This window comes from Periophthalmus magnuspinnatus, chromosome 23 (genome assembly GCF_009829125.3).
Source record: "Periophthalmus magnuspinnatus isolate fPerMag1 chromosome 23, fPerMag1.2.pri, whole genome shotgun sequence".
In the NCBI taxonomy this organism is placed as follows: domain Eukaryota; kingdom Metazoa; phylum Chordata; class Actinopteri; order Gobiiformes; family Gobiidae; genus Periophthalmus; species Periophthalmus magnuspinnatus.
In genome coordinates this window covers 14,427,079-14,450,678 of record NC_047148.1, presented here as the reverse complement: position 1 = coordinate 14,450,678, position 23,600 = coordinate 14,427,079, and the positions used below count along the sequence as shown (strand labels likewise).

General features: G+C 37.4%; 5 protein-coding genes and 1 long non-coding RNA gene across 8 annotated transcripts in view; 2 read left to right on the top strand and 4 right to left on the bottom strand.

Annotated features, from left to right (window-relative positions):
• Positions 1–65: 65 nt before the first annotated feature.
• dmtf1 (cyclin D binding myb-like transcription factor 1) lies at positions 66–4,929 on the top strand. Its single transcript, XM_033989720.2, has 17 exons — positions 66–149; positions 789–944; positions 1,020–1,106; positions 1,190–1,275; positions 1,362–1,461; positions 1,603–1,679; positions 1,749–1,906; positions 2,003–2,035; positions 2,107–2,216; positions 2,299–2,527; positions 2,599–2,750; positions 2,850–3,044; positions 3,232–3,314; positions 3,541–3,723; positions 3,797–4,003; positions 4,079–4,184; positions 4,280–4,929. The coding sequence occupies exons 2-17, from the start codon at positions 845–847 to the stop codon at positions 4,312–4,314; spliced, it is 1,941 nt and encodes a 646-aa protein (XP_033845611.1). The 5' UTR covers positions 66–149; positions 789–844; the 3' UTR covers positions 4,315–4,929.
• tmem243b (transmembrane protein 243, mitochondrial b) lies at positions 4,820–8,118 on the bottom strand. The gene is made up of 5 exons (XM_033989721.2): positions 7,978–8,118; positions 6,587–6,802; positions 6,444–6,494; positions 6,269–6,373; positions 4,820–6,181 (listed from the first exon to the last, which is right to left on the bottom strand). The coding sequence occupies exons 2-5, from the start codon at positions 6,665–6,667 to the stop codon at positions 6,056–6,058; spliced, it is 363 nt and encodes a 120-aa protein (XP_033845612.1). The 5' UTR covers positions 6,668–6,802; positions 7,978–8,118; the 3' UTR covers positions 4,820–6,055.
• Positions 8,119–8,965: 847 nt separating this feature from the next.
• On the bottom strand, positions 8,966–9,930 carry meig1 (meiosis/spermiogenesis associated 1). The gene is made up of 3 exons (XM_033990207.2): positions 9,914–9,930; positions 9,187–9,325; positions 8,966–9,094 (listed from the first exon to the last, which is right to left on the bottom strand). The coding sequence occupies exons 1-3, from the start codon at positions 9,928–9,930 to the stop codon at positions 8,966–8,968; spliced, it is 285 nt and encodes a 94-aa protein (XP_033846098.2).
• A 152-nt stretch (positions 9,931–10,082) lies between these two features.
• dclre1c (DNA cross-link repair 1C, PSO2 homolog (S. cerevisiae)) lies at positions 10,083–13,963 on the top strand. The gene is made up of 15 exons (XM_033990241.2): positions 10,083–10,328; positions 10,430–10,481; positions 10,566–10,650; positions 10,722–10,781; positions 10,896–10,951; positions 11,074–11,175; positions 11,317–11,389; positions 11,497–11,637; positions 11,731–11,832; positions 11,967–12,103; positions 12,180–12,234; positions 12,306–12,394; positions 12,474–12,571; positions 12,658–12,744; positions 12,827–13,963. The coding sequence occupies exons 1-15, from the start codon at positions 10,220–10,222 to the stop codon at positions 13,468–13,470; spliced, it is 1,890 nt and encodes a 629-aa protein (XP_033846132.1). The 5' UTR covers positions 10,083–10,219; the 3' UTR covers positions 13,471–13,963.
• Positions 13,964–14,346: 383 nt separating this feature from the next.
• Positions 14,347–15,963, bottom strand: LOC129457383 (uncharacterized). The gene is made up of 5 exons (XR_008649217.1): positions 15,936–15,963; positions 15,777–15,812; positions 15,625–15,701; positions 14,672–14,741; positions 14,347–14,492 (listed from the first exon to the last, which is right to left on the bottom strand). It is a non-coding gene; the product is annotated as an uncharacterized LOC129457383 (long non-coding RNA).
• Positions 15,964–17,392: 1,429 nt separating this feature from the next.
• The window catches only part of plxnb2a.1 (plexin b2a, tandem duplicate 1), a 100,506-nt gene continuing 94,298 nt past the window's right edge, over positions 17,393–23,600 (bottom strand). For all 3 annotated transcript variants that reach the window (XM_055231455.1, XM_033990240.2, XM_055231454.1), the window contains 9 exons: positions 22,503–22,603; positions 22,144–22,225; positions 21,904–22,055; positions 21,634–21,794; positions 20,460–20,607; positions 20,153–20,217; positions 19,990–20,065; positions 19,758–19,832; positions 17,393–19,668 (listed from right to left, as the gene is read on the bottom strand). In XM_055231455.1, coding sequence (XP_055087430.1) covers positions 19,564–19,668; positions 19,758–19,832; positions 19,990–20,065; positions 20,153–20,217; positions 20,460–20,607; positions 21,634–21,794; positions 21,904–22,055; positions 22,144–22,225; positions 22,503–22,603 — 965 coding nt within the window. In that variant the 3' untranslated portion in view covers positions 17,393–19,563. The remainder of the gene's footprint in view (positions 19,669–19,757; positions 19,833–19,989; positions 20,066–20,152; positions 20,218–20,459; positions 20,608–21,633; positions 21,795–21,903; positions 22,056–22,143; positions 22,226–22,502; positions 22,604–23,600) is intronic.

Genomic DNA, 23,600 nt, shown 5'->3' with positions numbered 1-23,600 from the left:
ATACTCATCAAATACATTAATTTAATATCCTCAAATGGCTCACAGATACAACTCAAACCTGGCAACCCCAGGTTTCGCAAGGCCGAGCCTCCATCCTGGCATTTGCCTTCATCCTGGTAACTCAAAAGTCCCCGGACCAAAAACAGGAAGTAAGTATCCAAATCATGAGTAAAATTCACTTTCTGTTCAGAAGCGTAGCTGGCGAGAAGTGCTGGGGCATTGTGGTTTAGAAAAATCATTTTAAACCACAGATTAAGACCACTGAAAGCATCGCCAGCCTTCCCAGACGCCATAAGTCTATTAAGTCAAACATGGCGCCGCATAGTTTTTCCATTTTTAGGAAGATTTTGTGTTGAATGCTGCAAGTTAGCCACAGTGTTTCCTAGTTTATGTGATTCCACAGTTGAGAGCACCTCACTTCAATGTCCATGATTTCCAGTGTCGCTATGGAACAAACCTTAAATAATGTCCGTTGTCTAAATGACCAATGTCTCCATTATTTTGATAAAGGATCATGGACACCCCCATGTCAATAACGGAATTTGTCTTATTTTACTTTCAAAAAGTTATAACAGGCAATCGCTCTCCACAATCTGTATTTGAATATACATCATTATTTTGGCCGACTTACATTATTGAAAGTTGATAAAAGGCTGCGTGATGCCTTTATGGAAAAGTTTATAAGGCTCATATCGTAACGATAACATATTTGGTGGAAATGTTACATTTACATAAAACCTGTTCTATTTGGAGTGGAAAAATGTATTATCTCTAAAATCTTTGTCCAGTTTACAGAATTCAACGTTTTGCTCCAAATAAATTCGCATTCCTGATCTGAAAAAGGATGAGCTCAGAAAAGGAGGATGGTGAACTGGAAGCTGTCAAATCTGTCACCCTGACCCAAGACAGTGATGGGAGCATTATTCTTCACTGTTCCCCCAGTGGTTGGTTACAAATTGGTGTCAATAATTCTGAAAATTAAGTTATATATTTATTTTGTTTGTACTGTGTGTGTCAAGATGAAGACTCAGAGCCACTCCAGAAGAAACTTTGTCTCTCTACAGAACAAGACGATGCTCATAATTTCTCAGTGGTTTCCTTACCAAGTAAAACATTGATTTACGCAACAATCTGTATTTTCTAGAATAATTTATGAATAAATTACGCACTGTGCTAATTCTCTCTTTAGTGTCAGAGGACAGTGGAAATTTTGATATGACAATGGCAGCAACCTCAGAGGGAGAGCTGTCTGAAGATGGTGTTGCTCATATCCAGGTACAGGTTAAATTTAGCTCATAAGTGATCCATGGTAGTGCAGCCTTAATCTGATTTGATGCATTTTTTTATCTTTACGTAAAAAGATTTTACAAGAAGATGACTCTGTCCAGAGGTCAGACATTTCACCTGTCAGTCAGGCTTGGTTCACTACCAAAGAAGACAAAGACACATTGGCCAATAAAGGTATGAGAATTAGACGGTTCAGGAAACTTTTTGTAAATACAGCTTTTTAATGTTTTGGTCATTTTGGATGTCATACTGTCTTTTTGCCTTTCTTTTAGCAGCAACTTAACAGTTCTTCTTGCACAACTATTTTGTACACAGGTCACAAATGGAAGCAGGGTATGTGGTCTAAAGAGGAGATTGACATTCTGATGAGCAACATTGACCGCTATGTAAAGGTACCACTGCTTATTTGGCTTACTTTTGTTGTATGGGGCTATTTCTTTCTAATTACATTGTCATGTTAGGACCGGGGGATTGAGAGTGCTGCTGAGATTATCTTTGATATGTCAAAAGAAGAGAGAAAAGACTTTTATCGCTCTGTGGCCTGGGGTCTTAACCGACCATTGTTTGCTGTGTACAGACGGGTTTTACGGATGTATGACAACCGCAACCATGTTGGGAAGTTAGTAATTTCTGTTAAAATTAAATAGGAACAAGAAACAAGTTACATCATATCATAAGAGTGGGCAGTTAAAATAATGTTGTAATGTTCTTATAGATATAAGCCTGAAGAAATTGAGAAGCTTAAAACGTAAGTAAAGTTTGAATTATTCTTTCTTCATCAAATAAAATGGTTAAAATGATTAAATGTTTGTAAAATAGGCTTAAAGAGAAGCATGGAAATGACTGGGCCACGATTGGTGCTGCTTTGGGTCGTAGTGCTTCCTCAGTGAAAGACCGCTGTAGACTGATGAAGGACACCTGCAACACAGGTACTCTACAACACCCCCATTTCTGGTTCCACACATTTGTATCTTAAAAGCATGACTTTGCTAGTTAATTTGTCTGAAACAGGTAAATGGACTGAGGAGGAGGAGCGACGTCTTGCAGAGGTTGTGTATGAGATGGCAGGTGTAACACCGGGCTCTGCAGTAACAGGAGGAGTATCTTGGGCAGTGGTTGCTGAGAAAGTGCGTACACGCTCAGAGAAACAGTGTCGGTCAAAGTGGTTAAACTATTTGAACTGGAAACACAGTGGAGGCACAGAATGGACAAAAGAAGACGACCAGAACCTAATACAAAGGTAGAAAGAACTTTTCAGTTAACCAACCCAGCATCATATTAAATAAATGTGTCAAATTGTTTAATTTGTAGGATATCAGAGTTGGAAGTGGAGGAAGAGAATGACATCAAATGGGAGGACCTGGCTGGAGGGTGGAGTAGTGTCCGATCTCCTCAGTGGCTACGGTCAAAGTGGTGGAGCATAAAGAGACAAGTCACAAATCACAAGGAGATCCCATTCAGTGGTACAGGCAAACATATTTAAATCTATTTTGTTGATTATATGTGTAGTGTTTGTACAGCCAAATAGATAATACCATTTACCATGTTTATTTTCTGTGTAGTTCTTCTGAAAGGTCTACAAGAGCTGACAGCATCCTCACAGACCACCTCTGGGTCTGGAAGTCCTTCGTCTTCCTCGTCGTCATCCCTGCAGATACGACTCACACGACTGGAGGAGAGCAGCAACAGTTCCACCTCCAACTCTGTCGCTGCTCTTCAGATTCCTGTACAGATACCTCTGCAGATAACTCACCTTGGTGAGAATATTTCTGTGGAGGATTTTTTAATCCATTACATCTAAATAGGCATGAAAAATTAGAACTACAATATGATATAAATTAATATTGTGTCTACTATGTATTATATTATTAGTATATTATTATCTGAACTAAACTGGGGTGGTGTGGTTTTCTAGATAAAATGTCACATGTATTTCTCTTGCAGCCTCAGATTCTTCAGCAGCTACGTCTGACAGTGGAACCATCACACTGAACACAGGAGCACTACAAACATTTGAGATTTTGCCAGTAAGATTTTGTTGCGTTCATGTTCATGGAAAAAGTCTGCATAGCTATATTGGCTTCCATATCTTTGTTCTGAGTTAACCTCCACCTCAATTTGAGTTTCTTGAATGTTGTGAGGTTACATAAAGTGACCTATATTACACTCAACCATAACTTACACTGTTTGTGCTGATCAGTTATGAATTGTTTATTCTTAGGTAACCGTTGATTACGTCTTGCTCTGTTTTAGTCTTTCCAACTGCAGCCAACCGGCACACCTGGGACATACTACCTCCAGACTACATCCAATCAGGGACTTCCGCTCCTCTCCACCAATCAGGGCCTTCCTCTTAGTTTGACCAATAACAGTACTGTTACATTGACGAGCTCCTCACCCCCTTCACATGAACACATTATCCTTCACAGCCTCTCTGTAAGTACTTGTTTCAAGTGTCCTATGATTTTATGGGGCAACATCTAATCTGTTTATCCTTTGTATACTTCAGACTGACAGTCTTTGCTCAAATGATGGCGTTATCATTCACACCGTCACTTCTGACCCCACGTCTTTGGACCCCGCCAGCCAGTCGCAACTGGTTGTGGAGGCAGAGGACAATACACAGGACCACCTGGATACCTCAAGTCTACTAAACACAGCACAAAGCGTTGTCACAGAAAGCCAAGAAGCAATAACAGATCATTTTGATGGGAAGGTATAGTAAACAAAATTTTGCAGATTTTACTAACAAACCACATCCTTTTGAAAATATTATTCCTACTTGCGATAGGAAGTACACCAGTCATCAGTGGAGGCTACGGTGGTGAATTCAGAACTAACTTCTGGCAATACAGTTCTCATAGTTTCTCCTCATAACATCAGCAGCACACTGACTGGTAATAATTATGTTTTAATGTAGACTTTCACTTTCATTTTATAAACTGAATGTAAATCATGTGCATTATTTGAATTTGATTTCTTTACTTCTCAGACCCAATCCTGGAAAACCAAGAAGGTTCAGACTGAATTATAATTTCTCAAAAGATTGTATGCAGTAATCATCCCACCTGAAGCACAGCAGACAACAATGTCCATTTGAATGATCCATTCACTGGATATGAAAGGGCTCAACAGGCTAGGAAAGTGCTGACTAAATTATGTCCCTTGACAGTTACACAGGACACATCTCTGTAAAACCTTACTGTAGAATTTCTCCTGTGGCCATAGAATTAGTTACTGTGCCTCAAAGCCTAATATTTATGCTACAATATAAACAGACAACAGCCATACAGTCATGGTATGTTTATTTCTTGGGTTATTGTGAGAAAAAAAAAAATTCTTGTGACAATGCCAACTTGTCTAAAGGAATGTGGGGCTGCTTTACCCAGTTGGATAATTTAATGTTTACAAGCTTTATCCAAAGACTTACCACAGATAATTTGTAAACCATGGAGAAGAATAATGAATTTGGAATTTGAAAGCATCAACAAGGAATGGTGAGAGACACAACAGGCTTCCAGAGAGTTCTTAGAAACTATGTAGACAGTGATGTATGACTGAAGAACTTTTTAAAAAGAATGTTACATTTTGTTGTATATTTTTTATGACAATAAAACATCAAGTAAACAGACAATTGACATTGGTTTAGTTGCATAGTTTCAGTTTGCCACACTGCTTTCAAGAGCTTTTAGACTTGTATGTCTAATAGATCAAACATAATCCTAATGCAGTCAGTTTGGTCTCACTTCACCCAAATTCTAAAATGATTTGGCTCCATGTCATTTCAAAAAACAATAATAATTTACAAGTATTACAATTAAAGCTAAGCATGTGATTCCAGCAGAATTCCAGCTCAAATATCTATTGGCTTGAGTAAATGGCAGCATTAGTGTGCAAGTTTAGATGAGACACATAAATGTCGAATAAATTAGTGCAAGACTTGGCAGTCAGTGTAGTTCAACATTCAATACAGTAAGAAACACTTCCCAACATTGGTTTGGAAATATGAAATAAATTCAATGACAATGATCACATCAGCCATACAAGCTGCTGCAGAAAATTGATTGCATATATTCAAACCCTGCTAATGCCTGTACTTTTGTTCTAGTTTGTGCTTTGTATACAGTACAAACTACCCAGTACATAGAACAAACATAGTCAAGTTGACAAATATTAAATGCTGGGAAAATCCACACTGAGCATTACAATCTGAACATTTTTTTTTTCTTGCAGAACCATTAAATTAGAATGTCTTCAGAGTCTTGCTGTACAGTAAACCCATCACTACAGAATTTAAAGCAGTAAAATGACACACACATAATGACTAAAACACTATTGTGCAACAAGCTCTGTGGAACATTACTCCACAAGCAAGACTACTGGGTCAAACACTCAGCAACTACAGTTACATTTCATGTGTCATGTGTCAAGTGTTGATGTATCAAATATGAGCTTCAGAGTGCATTTTCCATCATCAAAATATTAGCATACTTGTGTCTTCTCTTTATGGTCTAATACTGTACATTGTCTTTTCAGCAGTGTGATATGCGCTGTGCCATGTGTGTCCATCTTGCAGAGGCTTGTGACTCAGCTTAATTACAAGATACAGTTTTTATACTAATGTAACAAAGCAGTGTCATTTTTGGTCCACTGGGATGAAATTCTGTTGGCTTTAAATAGGTTTTCAGATTTTGCCCTTAAGTATTTAGTCCTTCCATACTTGTGTTTGACAAAGGCTATGTGTCCCTCCTTTTCTTCTTCTGTGCTGCTACGTTTTATTGACATCATGGAAGTACAAGTTGGCACATAAACATAGCAGCACTGTGGATGCCAGCATGTAGTAAATAAGTTTCCTGAATTTAGGCTCCAAATCACCCTGTCTGTACCAAAATATCTGTGAACACATAAAACCAATGTTAGAAAAATTAATACTACTAATAATGAGAGCTAACATTTTAGATTAACAGTACAGATAAGTTACCAGCACTATGGTGGATCCGCAGGTTAATAAGATGCACACAGCAAAAAATATATTTAGTGGCCGGGGAGGTGGTGAAGGAAAAACAAATGAGCTGATAATTGTCACCTGGAAGAAAATAAATAATTTAAAGTAAACTCCTCCTGAATGGAAAACATAAAAATTATAATTTACTTACAAGTACAACCAGTAATGTACATCCCCCCACAACAAGGTTTATAATTCGGTCCTAAAAACGTATAACAATAAAATGATAGCATTAGCTTCTGCATCTCTAACATGAACAGGATTAAAGAACAAGGTTGTTATTGAGGTACATACCCGTGCCGAGGTCTCCCCAAACAGAGGCCTGTTGTCCAGACCTCCGCTGGTCCCATATGTCCTGGTGGTGAAGTCGTCCATGAGCGTCTGCACAAACAAATGGTCCCTCTCAGCAGCACTGTCCCCTGAATACACTGTCCCAGGCCTGCATACTTAGCAGAGTGTCCTCACACACACTGCAGCCCAAGCACCCATTGTGGAGACCTCTTATTTGCCCTGTGGACCAAAAAAACATGGTGCAAAAATGCGTCAAAAGATGAGCAAAGTATTTTGAAGTATTTGGGTAATTTATACAATTTATAGATTTTTTTTACCACTAAACTGGTTTAGCCCAACACCTCTGTCAGTTTGGTTATTATTATAATCTCACTGAGAACAGTGGCCAGCCAGTCATTCTGAGTATATGCTTCATATGCCAAGCTTGCCTTTTAATGACCCATAGAAAACAGAACAAATATATAACGTAACGCAGAGCTATTCAAAAGACAAATTATAGCTAATAAAAGATAAATAAATAACCTTTATACTACATATTATTACATCAGAAACAAATGGCCCAATAGCCAAATCCTTAACTTGTTGCTTCACAACTGGGGAGGAAGGTAGCAGATAAGGAAATAAAACTGTTGCAGAACTTTCTCAGCGGAAAAGACTAAGCAGAAAAACAAGAGTGCTATTATTAAGCATTGGTAACCTGGCTTAAAGCTACATTCCTTCACAACCTTGTGATCCACTAGGCTTCTTAAAGGTGATCCACATCTTAAGAAGAAAAAAAAAAACATTTCTCTCACTTTTGCAGTGAGCAATTGCAGTGCCTTTTACAACTACCACAAACAAGTCCTTTGTGACAGGAGTCTTTTACCCACTTATGTTACATTTATTACGTTTCCCCTCCACAAAATATATAAAACATTAGCATCAGTGAAAATAGAAATAAGCCAAACACGAAATATGATTTGTGAGGCATATACAACAATTTACTTAAAGTGAGCCTACACTTATTCGTAGAAATTGCTAGTTCACAATGGTGAGATTGAATGTGGCACATATAAATAAGAAAAAGGGTGCTACTTTATGACAAGCCATGTTACCAATTTCAGTTACAATTTTTCAGTGGAAAACTTTATCCAGTCATCCAACATAAACATTTTAACAATTACATACTAGATTGACCTAATCTTTCAACTACAAATATCAAAAACTACCAATCAAAACAAAGAAATCACATACATACACATACAGGTTAAAGAGCTAAACTTAAACTGCAAGTGGACATATCTAATGCAAGTTGCTAACTAAGCTAACGGTGAGCTAACTCCACAGCGATCGTGTAAACGTTATTAAAAGACTCATTTTAGCCTTAAGTAGCCACTATTTGTCACATCACTTGCCTTACGATTCCGCGTAGTCGTCTCTAGCACCAACATAACTTTGTAAAGTCCAGTGACCACGGCGCTCAAGCATAAATTAAAGGCTATAAACCATGGAAGTATAAACCCGGTAGCTTCCGTTCCTGTGTCAAAGGCGGACCGACAGTCGCGGCGGTTTAACTGGCGTCAACTCATCCATGGATATGACTGAGCAATGTGGATTTTTTTTTAATCAAATGTAGCCTACCCTGTTATTGAATAAGAAAAGTTTTGAGTAATAAAGTCACGTACAATAAAATGCACTTGCAATTACAACTTAAAACTTATATTTATGATGACATTTTATCAACTTTACCTTGTAGGCTATTCTTTTAAACTGTGAACTAGCTAACTGAAATGAGCCACGGTGTATGTAAAGTTAAACATACTGCACAATAAACAGTATTATAAGCCTATGCAATTAATAACATGCTTTTGTGACTACATTTATTAAATTCATCACACAACCAACCAATCAATGAATCAGAGAAGCAAATAAATAGCCTATACCACAAACAACTTAGCACTATACAATTGTAAACTCACCCGTTTCACTGTGGCTTAAGCAGTCTTGTCAAATTTGAATATAGTGAAAGCAAATATAAAATAAAATAATGAGCAAATAATTTGGAATGTGAATCCAAGTGGCTGAAAATGCATTCTTTCTGTGGGGTCTCTTGACTCTTAGGAGGAATCTCACCCTCATGCAATCACATGAGCGGAGTGTGACAACCCAATGAATAATCTGAACTACACAAACAGCACAACAAAGCTCTTCAGCATTCTCTTACAAAATGAAACTTTCATAAGCATCTCAAAGTGATTATGAGACAAATGTATATTTCTTTTATCAAAAACGCAATTAATTAAGCTTTTATGAACACATTTTTATTGTGAAAGTATTTAGATGTTGATGTCATCAGTGACTGTCCCAGCATCTTAGTGACTTTGTCATAAAGAGTCTGATGCACTAATACATATAGACTTTGACTTTATGAACCTCACTTTCATGGCACTCTCGCTTTTTACTGTAATAATAAAAGGTATTATCCCGACGCTGAAGTTTCCTTACAAATCCAGTTTCTGGCCATTTGTCAATCTAAACAAAAAACGGAATAGTTAACAAAGCATGAACAATTACAAGTTTACTAAATACAAAGGAAAATGTAAAGCAGATGATTGAGTGCTCACCATGGCGCCGTGTTGGACCTGCAGATACTCCAGCTCATCCCTGTATCCTGCCTGCTGAAACCTGAAGAGGTTCTCGACCTCTGTTGTCCATTCTTGTGCTCGATGCACAGACTTTGGCTTGAGCCAGGGCATAATGATGCTGAAATTGGAAACAATAAACAGAAACAAAATTAACCCACTGTGTTACTCGCAGCCATAGACTGTATATGTAAATATACTTCTTTATACAGTCTATGCTCGCAGCTGGAAAATACTCTCAACTTAGAACAAGTGAATTCAATTGCAAAATTAAAGGTCACCTTTTAGGCGAACGTTAACTTTAGTTAACTAATATCCTCTGATATCTGTGTATTTATCAATGATTTTACGAGTTACAGTTTACAGACTAATGGCGCCACAGAGGGCTATTAACACATGCACTAAAGTTATCAAAGAAATAAATATGTCCAAACCACACTTCCATTGACAAAATAATGCATTCACCATTACACACATCCAACCCACCGTTGTTATCGTCTTAAAATTTAGCTTCTCCTGACCTCAAGTTTGTATTTACTTGACGATAGCTTCCTTGGTTACCTAGCAACTATTTTTATTGGAGCACGTGTCCATGGCAGAGTAGTAGTTTGATCATGGGGGTGCACGAGGAATGGAGAATGGAGGGGAAGTTAATTGTGTTAATTTTGTGGTTAATATTTAAAATCCATGTTCACCTAACTGTCAGTACCATAACATAACAGCCATGTCGAGTGTTCTGCATGAGAGCAGAGTTAAAGCATCTTCTCTTGGGGGGATGGTGAAACCTGGTGAAACCTGGGATGGTGAAAGCGTATTGTGCATCCTCCATTCCCTGATTGGACAGTAGAGGGCGACACGGGGTAAACTGGCACCTTGTTACCACACTCTGAAAAAGAAGGATTGTGGGCGGGACGAGCAAAAATGAAAACATCAGAAAACGCAAAAAGATGCTCTAAAACGCTAAACGTGCATTCTCAAAGTAATTTTAGATGACATTTGTACTAGAAAGGCAAAGATGAGTTCGTTTGCGGGTCGAATGAAAGAATATTCGAATATTTCTTTGGACAGGTTTGATCGGGAGAATATACATGCCCGGGCTTATTTCCTCTCCCACTGCCATAAAGGTAAGACTAGCACGTCAGAATTAAAATACTGTGTGTGTATTTATATATACACACATATATTCACTGTTACTCCAAAAATAAAAAAAATCTGATTCAAACAGATCACATGAAAGGACTCAAGGGACCACTGCTAAAGAGAAAGCTACAGTCTAGGTAAGATACATTCTTAATCATTAAACTGAAAAAGCTGGAGTTAAGAGAGCATTCATAATAAATGTGCTGTATTTTTGTTTCTAGTCGCACAGTCCGTCTGTACTGCTCATTTGTGACCAAGGAGCTTTTACTGAGCAATCCCAAATATTCTTTTTGGGAGGACTATATTGTAATGCTGATGTAAGGTTGTCATTTATGTGTACAGGAAAATTATATGACTAATGAATTACTGTGTTGTAGGTACCTTTGGAGTTGGAAAGTCCAACTCAGATTTCCTTAGTGGATGAAGCATCGGGGGAGGTAAATCCTGCATTATACCAAAAATATAACATTACTAATAATAATGTGCATTCTTTATTTTTGTGAAAATGCCTTGGAGTTAACATTGACGTTTAAAAACATTTTGCACAACAGAAAGAAGACATTGTGGTTACATTGCTTCCTGCTGGTCACTGTCCTGGCTCTGTCATGTGGGTGTTTTTTACACATTTGTTATTTTGAATGGACCTTAATTTGAAAACCTTTTTACATCACTTTATTGGGTAGGTTTCTTTTTGATTTGAAAACCTTTTTACATCACTTTATTGGGTAGGTTTCTTTTTGAAGGAGGCCAAGGAAATGTACTATACACAGGAGACTTCAGGTTAGCAATAGGAGATGCTTCACGGATTGAATATTTGCATTCTGGCAGCAGGTCAGTGATTCTCATGTGTCAATTATTTATGATAACCACTCAATAAGAATTAACCGCAATAATCTGCTTTAATAATAATAACTAATAATACCAAATTGTATTTTCTGTAGTGTTTGTTTAACCGTAATACATATTTTACAGGGTCAAAGAGATCCAGAGTGTATATGTGGATTCTACATTTTATGACCCGCGATTCTATCAAATCCCATCACGGGTAGTTTATTTATTTTTACCATGATACAGTAATGGGGTTGTCTTAAAAAATAGTAAGGAGCACTGTTAAACTAACTGTTAAACTGCTAAACCTGTGTGTTTCTCTAGGACGTCTGCCTGAATGGTATTTTAGAGCTGGTCAGAAACTGGATCTGTCAAAGTCCATATCATGTTGTGTGGCTTAACTGTAAAGCTGCTTATGGATATGAGTACCTATTCACCAACTTGGGGGAGGAGTTCAAAACCCAGGTTACACATCAATACATAATATATTAGTGGAATGGATATTAACTGTTATTAAGTATTATTAATAATAATTGTGTATTTTTTATTACATTTTAGATCCATATCAACAATCTAGCAATGTTTAAAAAAATGCCTGAAATACTCAACTATGTGACCACTGAGAACAAGACTCAAATCCATGCTTGTCGACACCCAAAGGTACACATATTTAATTAATAATTAGTAATTACAACATTTTTCACACAAATATTTAATAAGTCATGTTTACAGCGTATGGCATGCTTAATTAACAAACCTTATGTGTGTGTTTCCCTCTATGTTTTTGTGTTAAGGATGAGGAGTTTTTGCAAGGGAACCGTTTACCCTGTGGAAGCACAGCTTCTGATGGAACTCCCCTTCAGATCATAAGCATCAAACCATCAACTATGTGGTTTGGAGAAAGGAGCAAGAAAACAAATGTTATAATAAAGTAAACTTTAAGGGTTCAGATAAAATGGTATGTGTCAACACACTACTGTGCTAATGGTCTTTGGTGTTATCCACAGAATGGGATCTAGTTCTTTCAGAGCCTGCTTCAGTTTCCATTCTTCATATTCTGAGGTGATTAAATTCACACTTAAAGTGTCTTCCATGTGTATTTATCATTATTATTTAATTTTATTTACTTGTAGATTAAGGAATTCTTACTGTATCTCAAACCAGTCAATATCTATCCTAATGTCATTCCTATTGGCAAGACACTGACTGAGGTCACCCACCTGTGAGTGAGAGGTTGTCATTTGTATAAAAAAAAGAATAAAGTAGTACAATTAATATGATATTTAACATATTTTGTGTAGATTGAATCAAATGTGCCGAAATCAATTGGATCCTGAGGCATTTATATACAAGCCTTTGGGCGTTCTCAAACGCACCAGGATGGAGCAGTCTTTCTGTGGTGAGGCACACATGACCCAGATGCATTTGTCTATGCATTTCAGTTTTACTTTTTTCACTTTTCTTCTTGTCTCTTGACTTGTTTAGATCCAGACAGTGATGATGGGTTGTTTGATGGACTCGACCTGGTTCCATTGAGAAAGAAAACACCCACGCAGTCAGAAACATTCCAAGGTAATATTTTATTATTGTTTTCTTTTAGAAAGAGTTCAACTTACATTAATGTACAATTGAAAATCTGATCTGTCACTCACAGATAAAACCTCTGTAATACAACAAACTGAGTACACTTGTGAGTCTGTTACTGAAGACAAGCTGCTGTCACATAACTACCTTGATTGCACTGAGTCCAATGATGAAGAAGAGGGTAATGAGGAAGAAGAGGAGGAAGTAGGAAAGGGCGACATGTCCCTTATAATGGAGGAGATCAAATTAGAGGAGAAAAAGGACCAAATAAATTCACATGATCCTCCAAAATGGGAGGACTTTTATACCTCAAGTTTGCTAACTGACAGCCAGTTAAGCCAATCCCAGTCTGGCTGCTCATCTTCTACTAGATTGTCAGGTTCACAAACACCTGAACTGTTCAGTGAAGAAACTGATGAAGAAACGTCAGTCTCCAGTGAAGGCCAACAGAGTCTGTCGTCATCTCTGTCCAATCACATGTCACAGAACCAGAATTCACCTGTATCTGACACAATAATTCTGCAGCCAGGCCAAAGTAACCTCATATTCACTGAGACTGAGGTCCACCAGGACATGATGGACCTCCCAGACTCACAAACTTCATCAGACTTCGACATTCCCTGCACACCGGAGTCCAAGATACCAGGGTCTCAAGAGCTGCGAGAGCTGTACAAGAAGCTAGCTTCTGGAGAAGATGTGTTACGTCAGAAATGAACTTCCAAAACAAACCAAAGTACGGCGTTTATCCTCAGCCACATACATTCTTTATAGTCTACATTTTAGCTACAATATGTTTATCTGTAATACTGTTTAGGTCCAAGAAAATCTTTACAAAGTTAAAATTGCTGTTTGGCAATGGTCATTGTTTAAAAAAAAAAAAAAAAAAGTTTTACACATCATACATTCCATTTTAAAGCATGCCTTAATTTAAACCATTCAGACCTTTGTGTGTAAAAAAAACTCCGCACTTTATGTTCTACTGCACCTGCACTGGCACCTGGGCTCATCAGTTGAGAGCAGTGGTTATTTTGTAAGTAGATCAACTGATGTTGAGAAACATGATCTGCTAAAGCTGTTAAAGTTCTGTTGATTTTTTTTTTTTTTTCCACAATTTTCATTAATTTAATTGTTCAAATACAGCCTATGAGCTCTGTTATAAAATACTACTATTATGTTGGCTTTGAAAATAAACCAATTAGAAAATCAGAAATAAAACATATACAGTATTTAAATATTGAAAAGATGGATACCATCAGGTGTGCACTCCTACATCTAAAACTAGGACAAGATCCTTCCAAATAATTAGCATACAGATTAGTAAAGTGCTATGTCTATAAGACACAAAAATTTGAACATTAAAAACAGTTAATGCACAGGTATTGAAAAATCCTAAACCAGCTCGTATTTCAAACCTGAGTCTTTCAAACTGATCATTACTGTATGTTTCATCTGACAAAATACTTTTCCTGCAGTACATCTACACGATGATATTGTAATTAATAGGAACATAGACCAGGTATAACACTAGTGGACATTTGATTCCTTCCATAGCAAACAAGGATATGAGCAGTCTCTTGGTTCAGGCTCCATAGGCTCCACAGCAGGTTAGGCAAAGGCTAAGTGATCTCATCACAATCTTTGCAGGGGAGAAGATTGACTCCAGTGGGAGCAGGGTGCTTCTCATTTGAGGCTTCACAGGTGTCTTGTTTTATGCAATTACCATTTCCTCCAGACATCTCTTGTTTCAGACATAGAAGTGAACATATAAAAAATAAGGTTGAAAACAAACTCTGGTCTTAATTGTATATTAAATAATTAAAAAATGCACAAGAGTATATTCATCTTGAAAAATAAAGACAAAATATAAAACCGTTCTGATCATCCAACAAGGTAAAAGTAAGAAGCATGTACAGACCTGGTTCATTAAAATTAGAGTCCATTTCCCCATAGTGGCTTCCTGAGGGATGCTGAGTCTCGCTCACTCTCTGTAGAAAACAATCTCATTAATTAACTCCACAAATATCTTTCAACAAAAAATCTTGAAGCAGCACCTATATGCAATCCTGACAAAACAAATGACAAACTCAAGACTGCCGAATATTTACATTTACGCACAAATATTAAGCATGGGTTCACAGCAGAGAGGATGATTCTTCTCCCATGCTCTCCTGACCTTGACGACTCCACAGGAAATAGCGATGTGTGTACATTATGTGTACTGGATATGAATGCTCCCACGTACACATGGTTAGCACATTAAAATGCCACTTTGCCAAAAGAAATATACAGGTTTTCTTGTAATACTAAATCCATTATAGAGTGTTAGACATTTACAATAACTGGAGACCACATAGTCAACGCTTTAATGAGCACTAAAGTTCAGTATTATTCATATACATGATAGATCAATGTTTAACTGTCTAACTTTTAAATATGACAGTTTCAGAAAAAAAATAAAAAATATATATATATACTGAATACTTATCATCATTGTCAATATTGTTCAGAATGTCATTGGTTCTCTTTCAGTTTAAAGGAGGCATATAAAATTGGCTTTTATGAGCTTTTACCCCTGTTAAAACAATGTTCCATCATCGGTAACTTGCCCAGAGTTGCTCAGAGCATGTTTTAAATAATCCTGCATGTTTGAGTAATCATGAGGCTTGAGTACTCCACACATTTCTTCACCTGCCCCCTATCTCCGCCCCCTGCTACGTACTTACATATTCTCTGCTCTACACAATTGTGCAAATATTTCACATAGATATTTTTCATTGTATTGCAGTTTACAATGAATAAAATAGTAAATAATGATATGCTAATAATACCTGAAAAGAGCATACTGTATGTGTATTTGCACAGTGTTACCTCGGAGAGATCCAATCTGCACTGTAGGAATGTTGCTTAGATCTGTAGGTAGCCCCACATAAACGCCTCCATAGTTCCTGATCTCACAAACAAACACAAACAAGATTACTGCAGTGCACATGGACAGCCTACGAGATGCTGTTGCCACTTACTTCCGTTTATCATCATCTGCAGCAGAATCATCAGACCTGTTCACAAAAGAACACATACAAAACACATGGTTTAGAATCACATATCAACATAATATAAAAAGAGCAGGCTTAACAATCTAAACAAAAGGAATAATTGGGGGGTATATAAATTATACTTACAGTTTTGATGAACACTCGGGATGACCTGATGAAAGCAATGGCACAAACATTCACAAACGAGGTATCACAACTGACAGTATTTACCACTTTGAAGGTAATTTGGCTGAACTGCTTTATAAGGTTTAATGACATAATTTCTCTTACAATAATTGAGATATCTTAGAATGGATGGAGTTAATGCCAAACCTTCAATTTAGGAGTCTTTTGAACATTGTAATAATGCAGTAAGCTAGGCCTACATTTTGATTGGTCATTGGTGGATATTAGTTTATAACACATTGCTGGTGGTAGGGGAGGGTTAACAGAATGGGCTGGTAGAGGCAGTTGGTGTGTAGTTGTGCCATTGTAAAACAGGCTGCAGCAGTACAAGTCAGATGATAAACCATAATGAAAATGCATAGGTATTAGACTCACCTCACAAATCAATCAAAACAATCAACTTTCCACAGCTACAAAAATAAAATAAACCAAAACTGCCCTTTATATAACACCAGACTTACACTCACTCACCTGTTTTGCTGATACTGTCATTGTGGTTGGTTGTTGATGAAGTTGGTGAGGAATTTCCACATCCCATGGTTTGATCCAAAAGTCGTCAAAGGTGATGAGAAAGCACAACAAGGTGAGGAAGGTGAGGGTCTATGGTTATATTGTGAGCTGCGTGCTGGAGGAGAGATTGAGAGTCCAAGGAGCAACAGGAGAGAAGGGAGGTGGAAAGGTGGAGAGAGGGAGGGACCCCTGCTGTCGAGGGAGCTGCAGCCCAGTGTGTGTTAATGAGAGAAAAGCTCATGAGCTCAGGCGCTGCTGATCTCACTGATTTCAAGTATTCTATAGGATTAATACACAATAATAACCTGGGCCTAGGCTATATGCAGCTTAGAAAGAACGGATGGATGTTTAGATTCTTACAATTAAAATATAACAGTGGTTTTGCACATGATTAGACTTGTGATATTTTAAAATGTATAATTATAATTTGTATAATTTTATCATTAGCTACATTTATTTGGCAGTGACCCCGTTTAAGGGCATAATAATTGCATATTATTTTATTATTATTATTTTATCAAGAACACACGGGGGCGCCATTTACACGGTTATTGTAAGAAACACAAAATAGGCAACAGAATCTGAAAGTATCCTGGGCTACTTGAAATTGCTGCATTTACAGGGTATAAGAAAACAAGTACATTTCTCAAGCATCCCATAGACCCAGGGTTTTAATGTGATAAAAGTCAAATGCATGTATATTCTTAAATGTCTTACACAATCTCAGCTCTCCAGATGCCATGGAGTTACTTTTCTTAATTCCTAAAACAAGAGCATGTTCTCTACCTGGGATGGGCTAACAGGTCAACTCTCATAGGATTCTTATTCCCAAAGCATTATGTTGCGTGTGATGTCCCCGTGTGGCTACAGAACACTGTTCAGCTACAGGAAAAGAAAAGAGACAAGAAAACATTTGTAAAAACATAATTTATTGGATAGGCTATCTGTAAATCTATACATTTTGCCCACTTCTCCACTTCTTCAGAAGAGTCACTGATATGGGCATTGCTTCAACTCAGGCGAGCTATTTAAGCCTGAATTTGTCCATTTTGTCCTACATCATTATTTGTAATTATTCTTCTTACACAGATTTTTTTTACAAGAATAATTATTGAATATGCAGTATGTAATGTAAAGCATGGTATAAACCATCGAGCAAGATTTGTAAGTTACTACTGGGCATTGTGTGCTTTCAAATACTGATATAAATGTAATAACATTTATCAAACATCTATAGCCTAATTCAAAATCTCTGAAGCTCTTACAAAAAGAATCATTCATCAGATCATTTGTAGTCTAAACTCAGTACCATAAACCCTACAACACTTGCATCTTTTGAAAACATTTGTTCCATGTTATTAGTTTTATGGAAATGTGGTGGTGTGAGTGTCAAACTGGCAGCATCATAATTGGCATCTCACTTATTACAGGAAAAAAAGTGACAGCGATCCACACAATCCCCAAAACAAACTTGCACAAGAAACTGAAACCCATTTGAGCTGTCAAGTTGAAAGAAGTCAGGTTTTGTAACATTAACAGAGCTGGATGTTTTGAGTAGAATGGTTTTAACACATCACTGCTGAGGAAAATGCTTCATTTTTATCCATCTATTATTATATTTGGCTTTTCTGTGTCTCTTATTCTTGAAAATTATTAAGGCACTTGTTGGTGACAGGAAGAAGGCAGAAAGTAGCCAAGGTGATGGGAAGAAAAGAACAGACAATTCACAACAATCGTTTAGATAAGATTCCATGAAATTGATGAAAATGGCATGATTCTGTGAAGTTGCGATCAGTTAGTCTATAAGAATCCAACTGAATGCACCAAATTTAAGAGGAGCATGTTTCTGCTTACTTTTGAAGGTAAAACACACAGATGTTGCAATATGAAAGACAAAACCAACAAAATGGAAGCGATCGCCACAAAGAAAGATGGTAGTGTGTTTCACAAACAATCCATTCAGCATTTACACCAATTTAAAACATATTTCATATATGCTTAAGAACTTTGTACCGTTGACTTAAATTTCAATTCACTGTTACAGGCACACACCCCATGATGGACAGATCATAAGGTGTCTAATAAGACACTTTCATTGAACAGTTAATGTGAGACTCTAAAGAGTCTGGCAGCACTGTCTTCAAAAGACACTTCATTCACTTTCCACATGTCTGCTGGAAACAGAAAATGCTGCTTGAAGATATTGGCAAAGTAAAAGGATTAAAAAAGAATCAAAATTTAACAATTAAAATGTTTGGCTGCTCAGAGCCGTGTTTACACTTTTCACAGCAAGTAAAATGTTCAACATTATCAACAACATAATCAACAGAAAATAAAAATGATGTTTGATATGCACACAAATGATTGTAGCATGTTGCCTTAAAAAGCAAAAAAACCCAAAAAACTGGATTATGGCAAATACTGCATCTACCCTGTGAAGTGTAATTCTGTGCCTTAATTTAATATACTAAAACTGCAACCAATAAAACAAACCTGATATGGAAATAATGAAATAAAAATATGCTGTACCCTGAATACACTCATTTGCCATTTAAGTCTCTTGACCCAGAAGTGGCATGTACCATAATTGTTTCACTTTACCGAAGGATTTACCTCATACTACACAATGATGTTTGAATACAGTTCTGTCTGCAGGAAAGTCCTTTTTAAATTGATAAGTGTCATAAAATGCTTTATCCAGCCTGAATGCTAAGGTCCTTATTATTGTTTGAACACTCACCAGGCACGTCTTCATGATGGGGCAAATTAAAGTTTGTGTGTGAATGTCCTCATTGTCAAAACAAATATTTTAAAAAGTTTGCCATTAAAATGAATTGCTTTCACAGAGTTTGTCCTCGCAGGCTGTAGGCACCATGTCTCCTCCTTGCACTGTTCTGGAACGAATGCAAAAACCACGTCGTGGACATAAGCGCTTCACTTTTTTTCCACTTACAAAAAGTCATCTTCAACTTAAGTCATTACAGCTTCCTTAAACTACAGTCTTTCTGTAAAATTGAGCATCAAACGTGACATCTTGTGATTTTGTTTCTCTGCTCTAAATTCCTGAAGAGATCAGAGGTCAAAGGTCAGTGACTTTATTCTCAAGAGCAGCTGCGATCTGTTGTAGCCGAAGGGTGAGCTGTCTATTCTGCGCAGCGGGGTCTTCATCTAGTGACTCAATGATCTGAAAAAAACAACACCACATTAGAATATGATATGTATAAAATGTGTTAAAATCATGACAGTGGCATAGTTATTATTTCATGTTCTTACCACATCGTAGTATTTGCTGGCGTACTGATAGAGCTGATGTAAGGCCACCTGGGTATTCAGCTTGTCTGTGTGTTGCTGTCAATGAAAAGTAGAGTGCTATTTTACAATTGCATACCTTGGTATGGATTTAAGATGGTGATTTCCAACCCAAAAAAACAACTTATAAAGATAATACAAAACAATAAGAGTTTGCAAAATGTTTATCTGACTAAATTAAATAAAGCAGTCTTACCCTTGACACTTCGGCAAGGTGTGTGTTCATGTCCTGGTCACTTACAGAAACCATCTGTCTAATGCCTTTGTAGTAGCTGAGAAAAAAAATGTAGCCATGCTTTAATTTACACATACAATTTTGCACCATTGTAAAATATTTCCAGTATGCACAACGGACTTACTCATCTACCATCTTCTTGTATGTGGAAATTTCTTTTGCATAGAGCAGCTTGTTGCTTGGAGACTCCTAGTGGGTACAAAAGTTGTTAAAAACTGTGTGCTGTTTGAAATCACTAATTACAATTCCCTTGGTTTGAATGTGATGGTATTTTCATTCACATTATTTATATCATTTAAGGTCAAAGCTTTTTTTTTAAAGCCTTACTTGCTTTTTAAAATGCAAAACGATCAAAATTCATTTAATTTCATTTTGTACAATAAATAAAGGCTGAATAAACATGTGGCATATACAGTCAACAGATTACATACTCTGCTAAGTTTGTGCTCAGACTTGGTGCAGGCATCCATAAAAGTCTGAGCGATCACGTGCAGCGAAGCATCAACCACCTCCGTCACGTGCACGTCGAAGACAAAGTGGGGATTCCGCAAAATGTTCACCCAGAACCGCAGTGGTAAGCTAGACACAGAGATCAACTTAGGACACCTTGTTCTTTACTAAAGTACATAAAAGCACACTTTAACATGGGTCTTGGTCAAACTTGTTCAAACTTATGATGGGTAAAATCCTTGAATAAAACTACCAGTAATGTGCTCTAGGGGCTTTGGATTTTTCTAATTCTTGACTTTTTGAGAACTTGCTGACGTTTCCGTTTCCCTCCTTTTGCTCATCCCAGCATCCTTTCATCTCCTCATGCCGCCTGTCCCCCCAAAGACCATAACCCTCGTCAATAATTCACCACTGCTGCTGAATATTTCATTGTCCAGCCTGTTTGTGTGTGAGCGCATGGACGTTCCCAAAGATTGACGGGCTAAGCTCAAGGCTAGCTGGAAAAGAGTTTTGGCATAAATAAAGAAAACTGAGGAATCCGTCTCCATTCATCCTTCGTTGCCATAATTTATCTGTCATGATAAAAACTTGTCAATTAAATAAGTCTTTTCATTGGCTCAGCTGCACATAATGGCAGATAATGTTTAATTTTAACTTGATGGTTGATAAGTTAAACAGCCAGTTTTTCTGGCTTCCCAATATATTGTGATTTTTTTGTGTGACGGAGTTTTAAAAAATACGTACAAATGCATGAATCAATTGAAATATAACTGAAGCTAATGATTTAAGAGAACCAGTAAAACATGGTTGGTTAGTTTTGTGTCTCATTGTATTACGTGTTTATTATTTGGCAGTTGCTATGATTTATACCTTTTAAACAATAGTTCAAGTTCTTGTTTCTAGACAGAAAGTACTGTTAAAAGTGTCTCATGAGAGTTTCTGTCTGTGATGGGCTTTTGTAACCTTAGTGTCAAGGAGAAAGAAAGTCATCATGATTCTGCAGCATGACAAAAGTGCATATAACAATCCTTCCCACAGCTAAGTAAATGTTAACAAAACTGGGCAAATTGTAAATGAATAATGCATACTAATGCTAGGGCAGTAGAGCATATGAAACACTAAATCCTAGAGCGGATCTTGTTAGTGTGTTATTACCTGTTGGTCTTCCATATGTGTAACGTCTCCTCATCAACATTATCATGTCTGTGTGCTTGTTCATCCAGAAAGTCAAAGAAATACTTCACAGCAGGTGGGACAACTGAACCTGAACAGAGCACACTACGGAAGAAATCGTCCACAAACTGCTGCAGAGTACCCTGAAAAGACAGCAGATTTTAACATAAGATGACAGAAGCATTGGACATTTAAAATTAAGTTGGTTTCTTTTAGACTATTATTAGACTTTTTGTGAGTCTGGTATCCCACCTTGACAGACAGAAGCCTGGTCAGATAGATTTCAGTAATGGCTTTCGTCATGGCTTTATCCTTCATGCTGCCTCTCTTAGACTTTCCTTCGTCAATTTCATCCGGTGTTCTGACCAGGTGATAGGTGTTGTCATCTTCTAACAGTGCATTTTCTATAAACGACAGAAACCAAGAGTTCAGTTAAATCTTATGTAATGTTTTCTCTATTTTCATCACATTTTCAAATGTTTGTTCACTTACTTTCTTCATAGCTGTCCTGGTGCTGGTGAAACGCCTGTGTGTGCAAAACTCTGGACAGCACCAATGTGGCATTATCTCGAACCTAAAGGACAAGAATTGTTTACTCAGACAACAGGGAATAGACCAACACATCTAGTTTAAATGTCAGATGCAGACAGATAAGGCTTGATGTTTTTAGTTTTATGTTTTCTACTGTGGGGGTCTCTGGTGGCTCAGCATTTCTCTCCACTTCACAAGTAAAGGTCTGAACTCCAAAACAACCTTGAATGTCTTTCAATTAATAAGTGGATTTAATTGTTTTTAAGATCAATAAGTTTCAATTGAGTCTAGGCTCATATATTACTAAAATGAAGACTTACATTATAATGAGCCAAAGTGTTGAGTCTCTTCCACCGCCCTTCTTTCTGTGAGGTCAAGTCAAGGTCAGACAGGATCTGACCAGTGGAGCCGGGACGCCACTCTGAGAACAGCAAAAATAAATATAAATGTAATTCTGGTAATACCACAACAATAAGTGCAATTAATATCACATGTAAACATGCCTGTCACAATAATTACTATATTGTCTTGTTGTTTAAATGTCCTATATTGCACAAAATTGACTCTTGTGAGCTTTAAGCCATGTTATAATGCTGTTCCCTCATGAAAAACATGCTCAGAGTTGTGTTTTGTTTCATTAACACATGTTTGAGTAACCCTTTATTATTAGTCTGTCTACATCTCCAAAGGCCAAAATGCTCTGTTCTACCTTGTGATGTCAAATAGTGTTAGTTTTCAAGTTAACGGTTACCTTTTACCTTTAGTTTAGTAGAGATTGGCAAGTCCAGAGTTCAAATTTTGTATTTTGAGGAATTTTTTTTCTTTTCTTTGGGGGGTGCTCCAGGAGTATGGGGTCTGGGGCCCTTGGCTAAGATTCCTGTATGACTGGAGCAGGAGCTATGTTCACATTGCTGTCAGTAAGTCAGTTCTATTCCCCGGTACATGTTGGACACCACCAGGGCTGCCCTTTGTCGCCAGTTCTGTTCATTGTATTTATGGATAAAATTTCTAGGCACAGCCAGGGGCCGGAGGGTTGTTCGGTTCAGGAACCACAGGATCTCATCTCTGCTGTTTGCAGATGATGTTGTCCTGATGGTGGCCTGGGGTGGTTCGCAGTCGAGTGTGAATTGGCTGGGGATGACAATCAGCTCCTCCAAATCCGAGGCCATGGTTCTCGACCAGAAAAAGGTAGTTTGCCCTCTCCGGGTGGGTGGAGAGTCCTTGCCTAAAGTGGAGGAATTCAAGTATCTCGAGGTCTTGTTCACGAGTGAGGGAAGGATGGAGCATGAGATGAACAGGTGGAACGGTGCAGCGTCTGCAGTGATGTGGTCACTGTATCAGACTGTTGTGGTAAAGAAGGAGCTCAATTGAAAGGCAAAACTCAGTCAATTTACGTTTCTACCCTCACATATGGTCAT

What these genes read in the sequence shown, in the direction of transcription:
- dmtf1 (XM_033989720.2), top strand. Translation starts at nt 845, where the DNA reads ATGAGCTCAGAAAAGGAGGATGGTGAACTGGAAGCTGTCAAATCTGTC. An exon ending in TCTTCACTGTTCCCCCAGTG is followed by an intron (nt 945 to 1,019) that starts GTTGGTTACAAA and finishes GTGTGTGTCAAG; the next exon opens with ATGAAGACTCAGAGCCACTC. An exon ending in CTCAGTGGTTTCCTTACCAA is followed by an intron (nt 1,107 to 1,189) that starts GTAAAACATTGA and finishes TTCTCTCTTTAG; the next exon opens with TGTCAGAGGACAGTGGAAAT.
- tmem243b (XM_033989721.2), bottom strand. Translation starts at nt 6,667, where the DNA reads ATGGACGACTTCACCACCAGGACATATGGGACCAGCGGAGGTCTGGAC. An exon ending in TTGGGGAGACCTCGGCACGG is followed by an intron (nt 6,495 to 6,586) that starts GTATGTACCTCA and finishes ATACGTTTTTAG; the next exon opens with GACCGAATTATAAACCTTGT. An exon ending in GTACATTACTGGTTGTACTT is followed by an intron (nt 6,374 to 6,443) that starts GTAAGTAAATTA and finishes ATTTTCTTCCAG; the next exon opens with GTGACAATTATCAGCTCATT.
- meig1 (XM_033990207.2), bottom strand. An exon ending in AGGTCCAACACGGCGCCATG is followed by an intron (nt 9,095 to 9,186) that starts GTGAGCACTCAA and finishes TTTTTTGTTTAG; the next exon opens with ATTGACAAATGGCCAGAAAC.
- dclre1c (XM_033990241.2), top strand. Translation starts at nt 10,220, where the DNA reads ATGAGTTCGTTTGCGGGTCGAATGAAAGAATATTCGAATATTTCTTTG. An exon ending in CTTTTTGGGAGGACTATATT is followed by an intron (nt 10,651 to 10,721) that starts GTAATGCTGATG and finishes ACTGTGTTGTAG; the next exon opens with GTACCTTTGGAGTTGGAAAG. An exon ending in TCCATTCTTCATATTCTGAG is followed by an intron (nt 12,235 to 12,305) that starts GTGATTAAATTC and finishes ATTTACTTGTAG; the next exon opens with ATTAAGGAATTCTTACTGTA.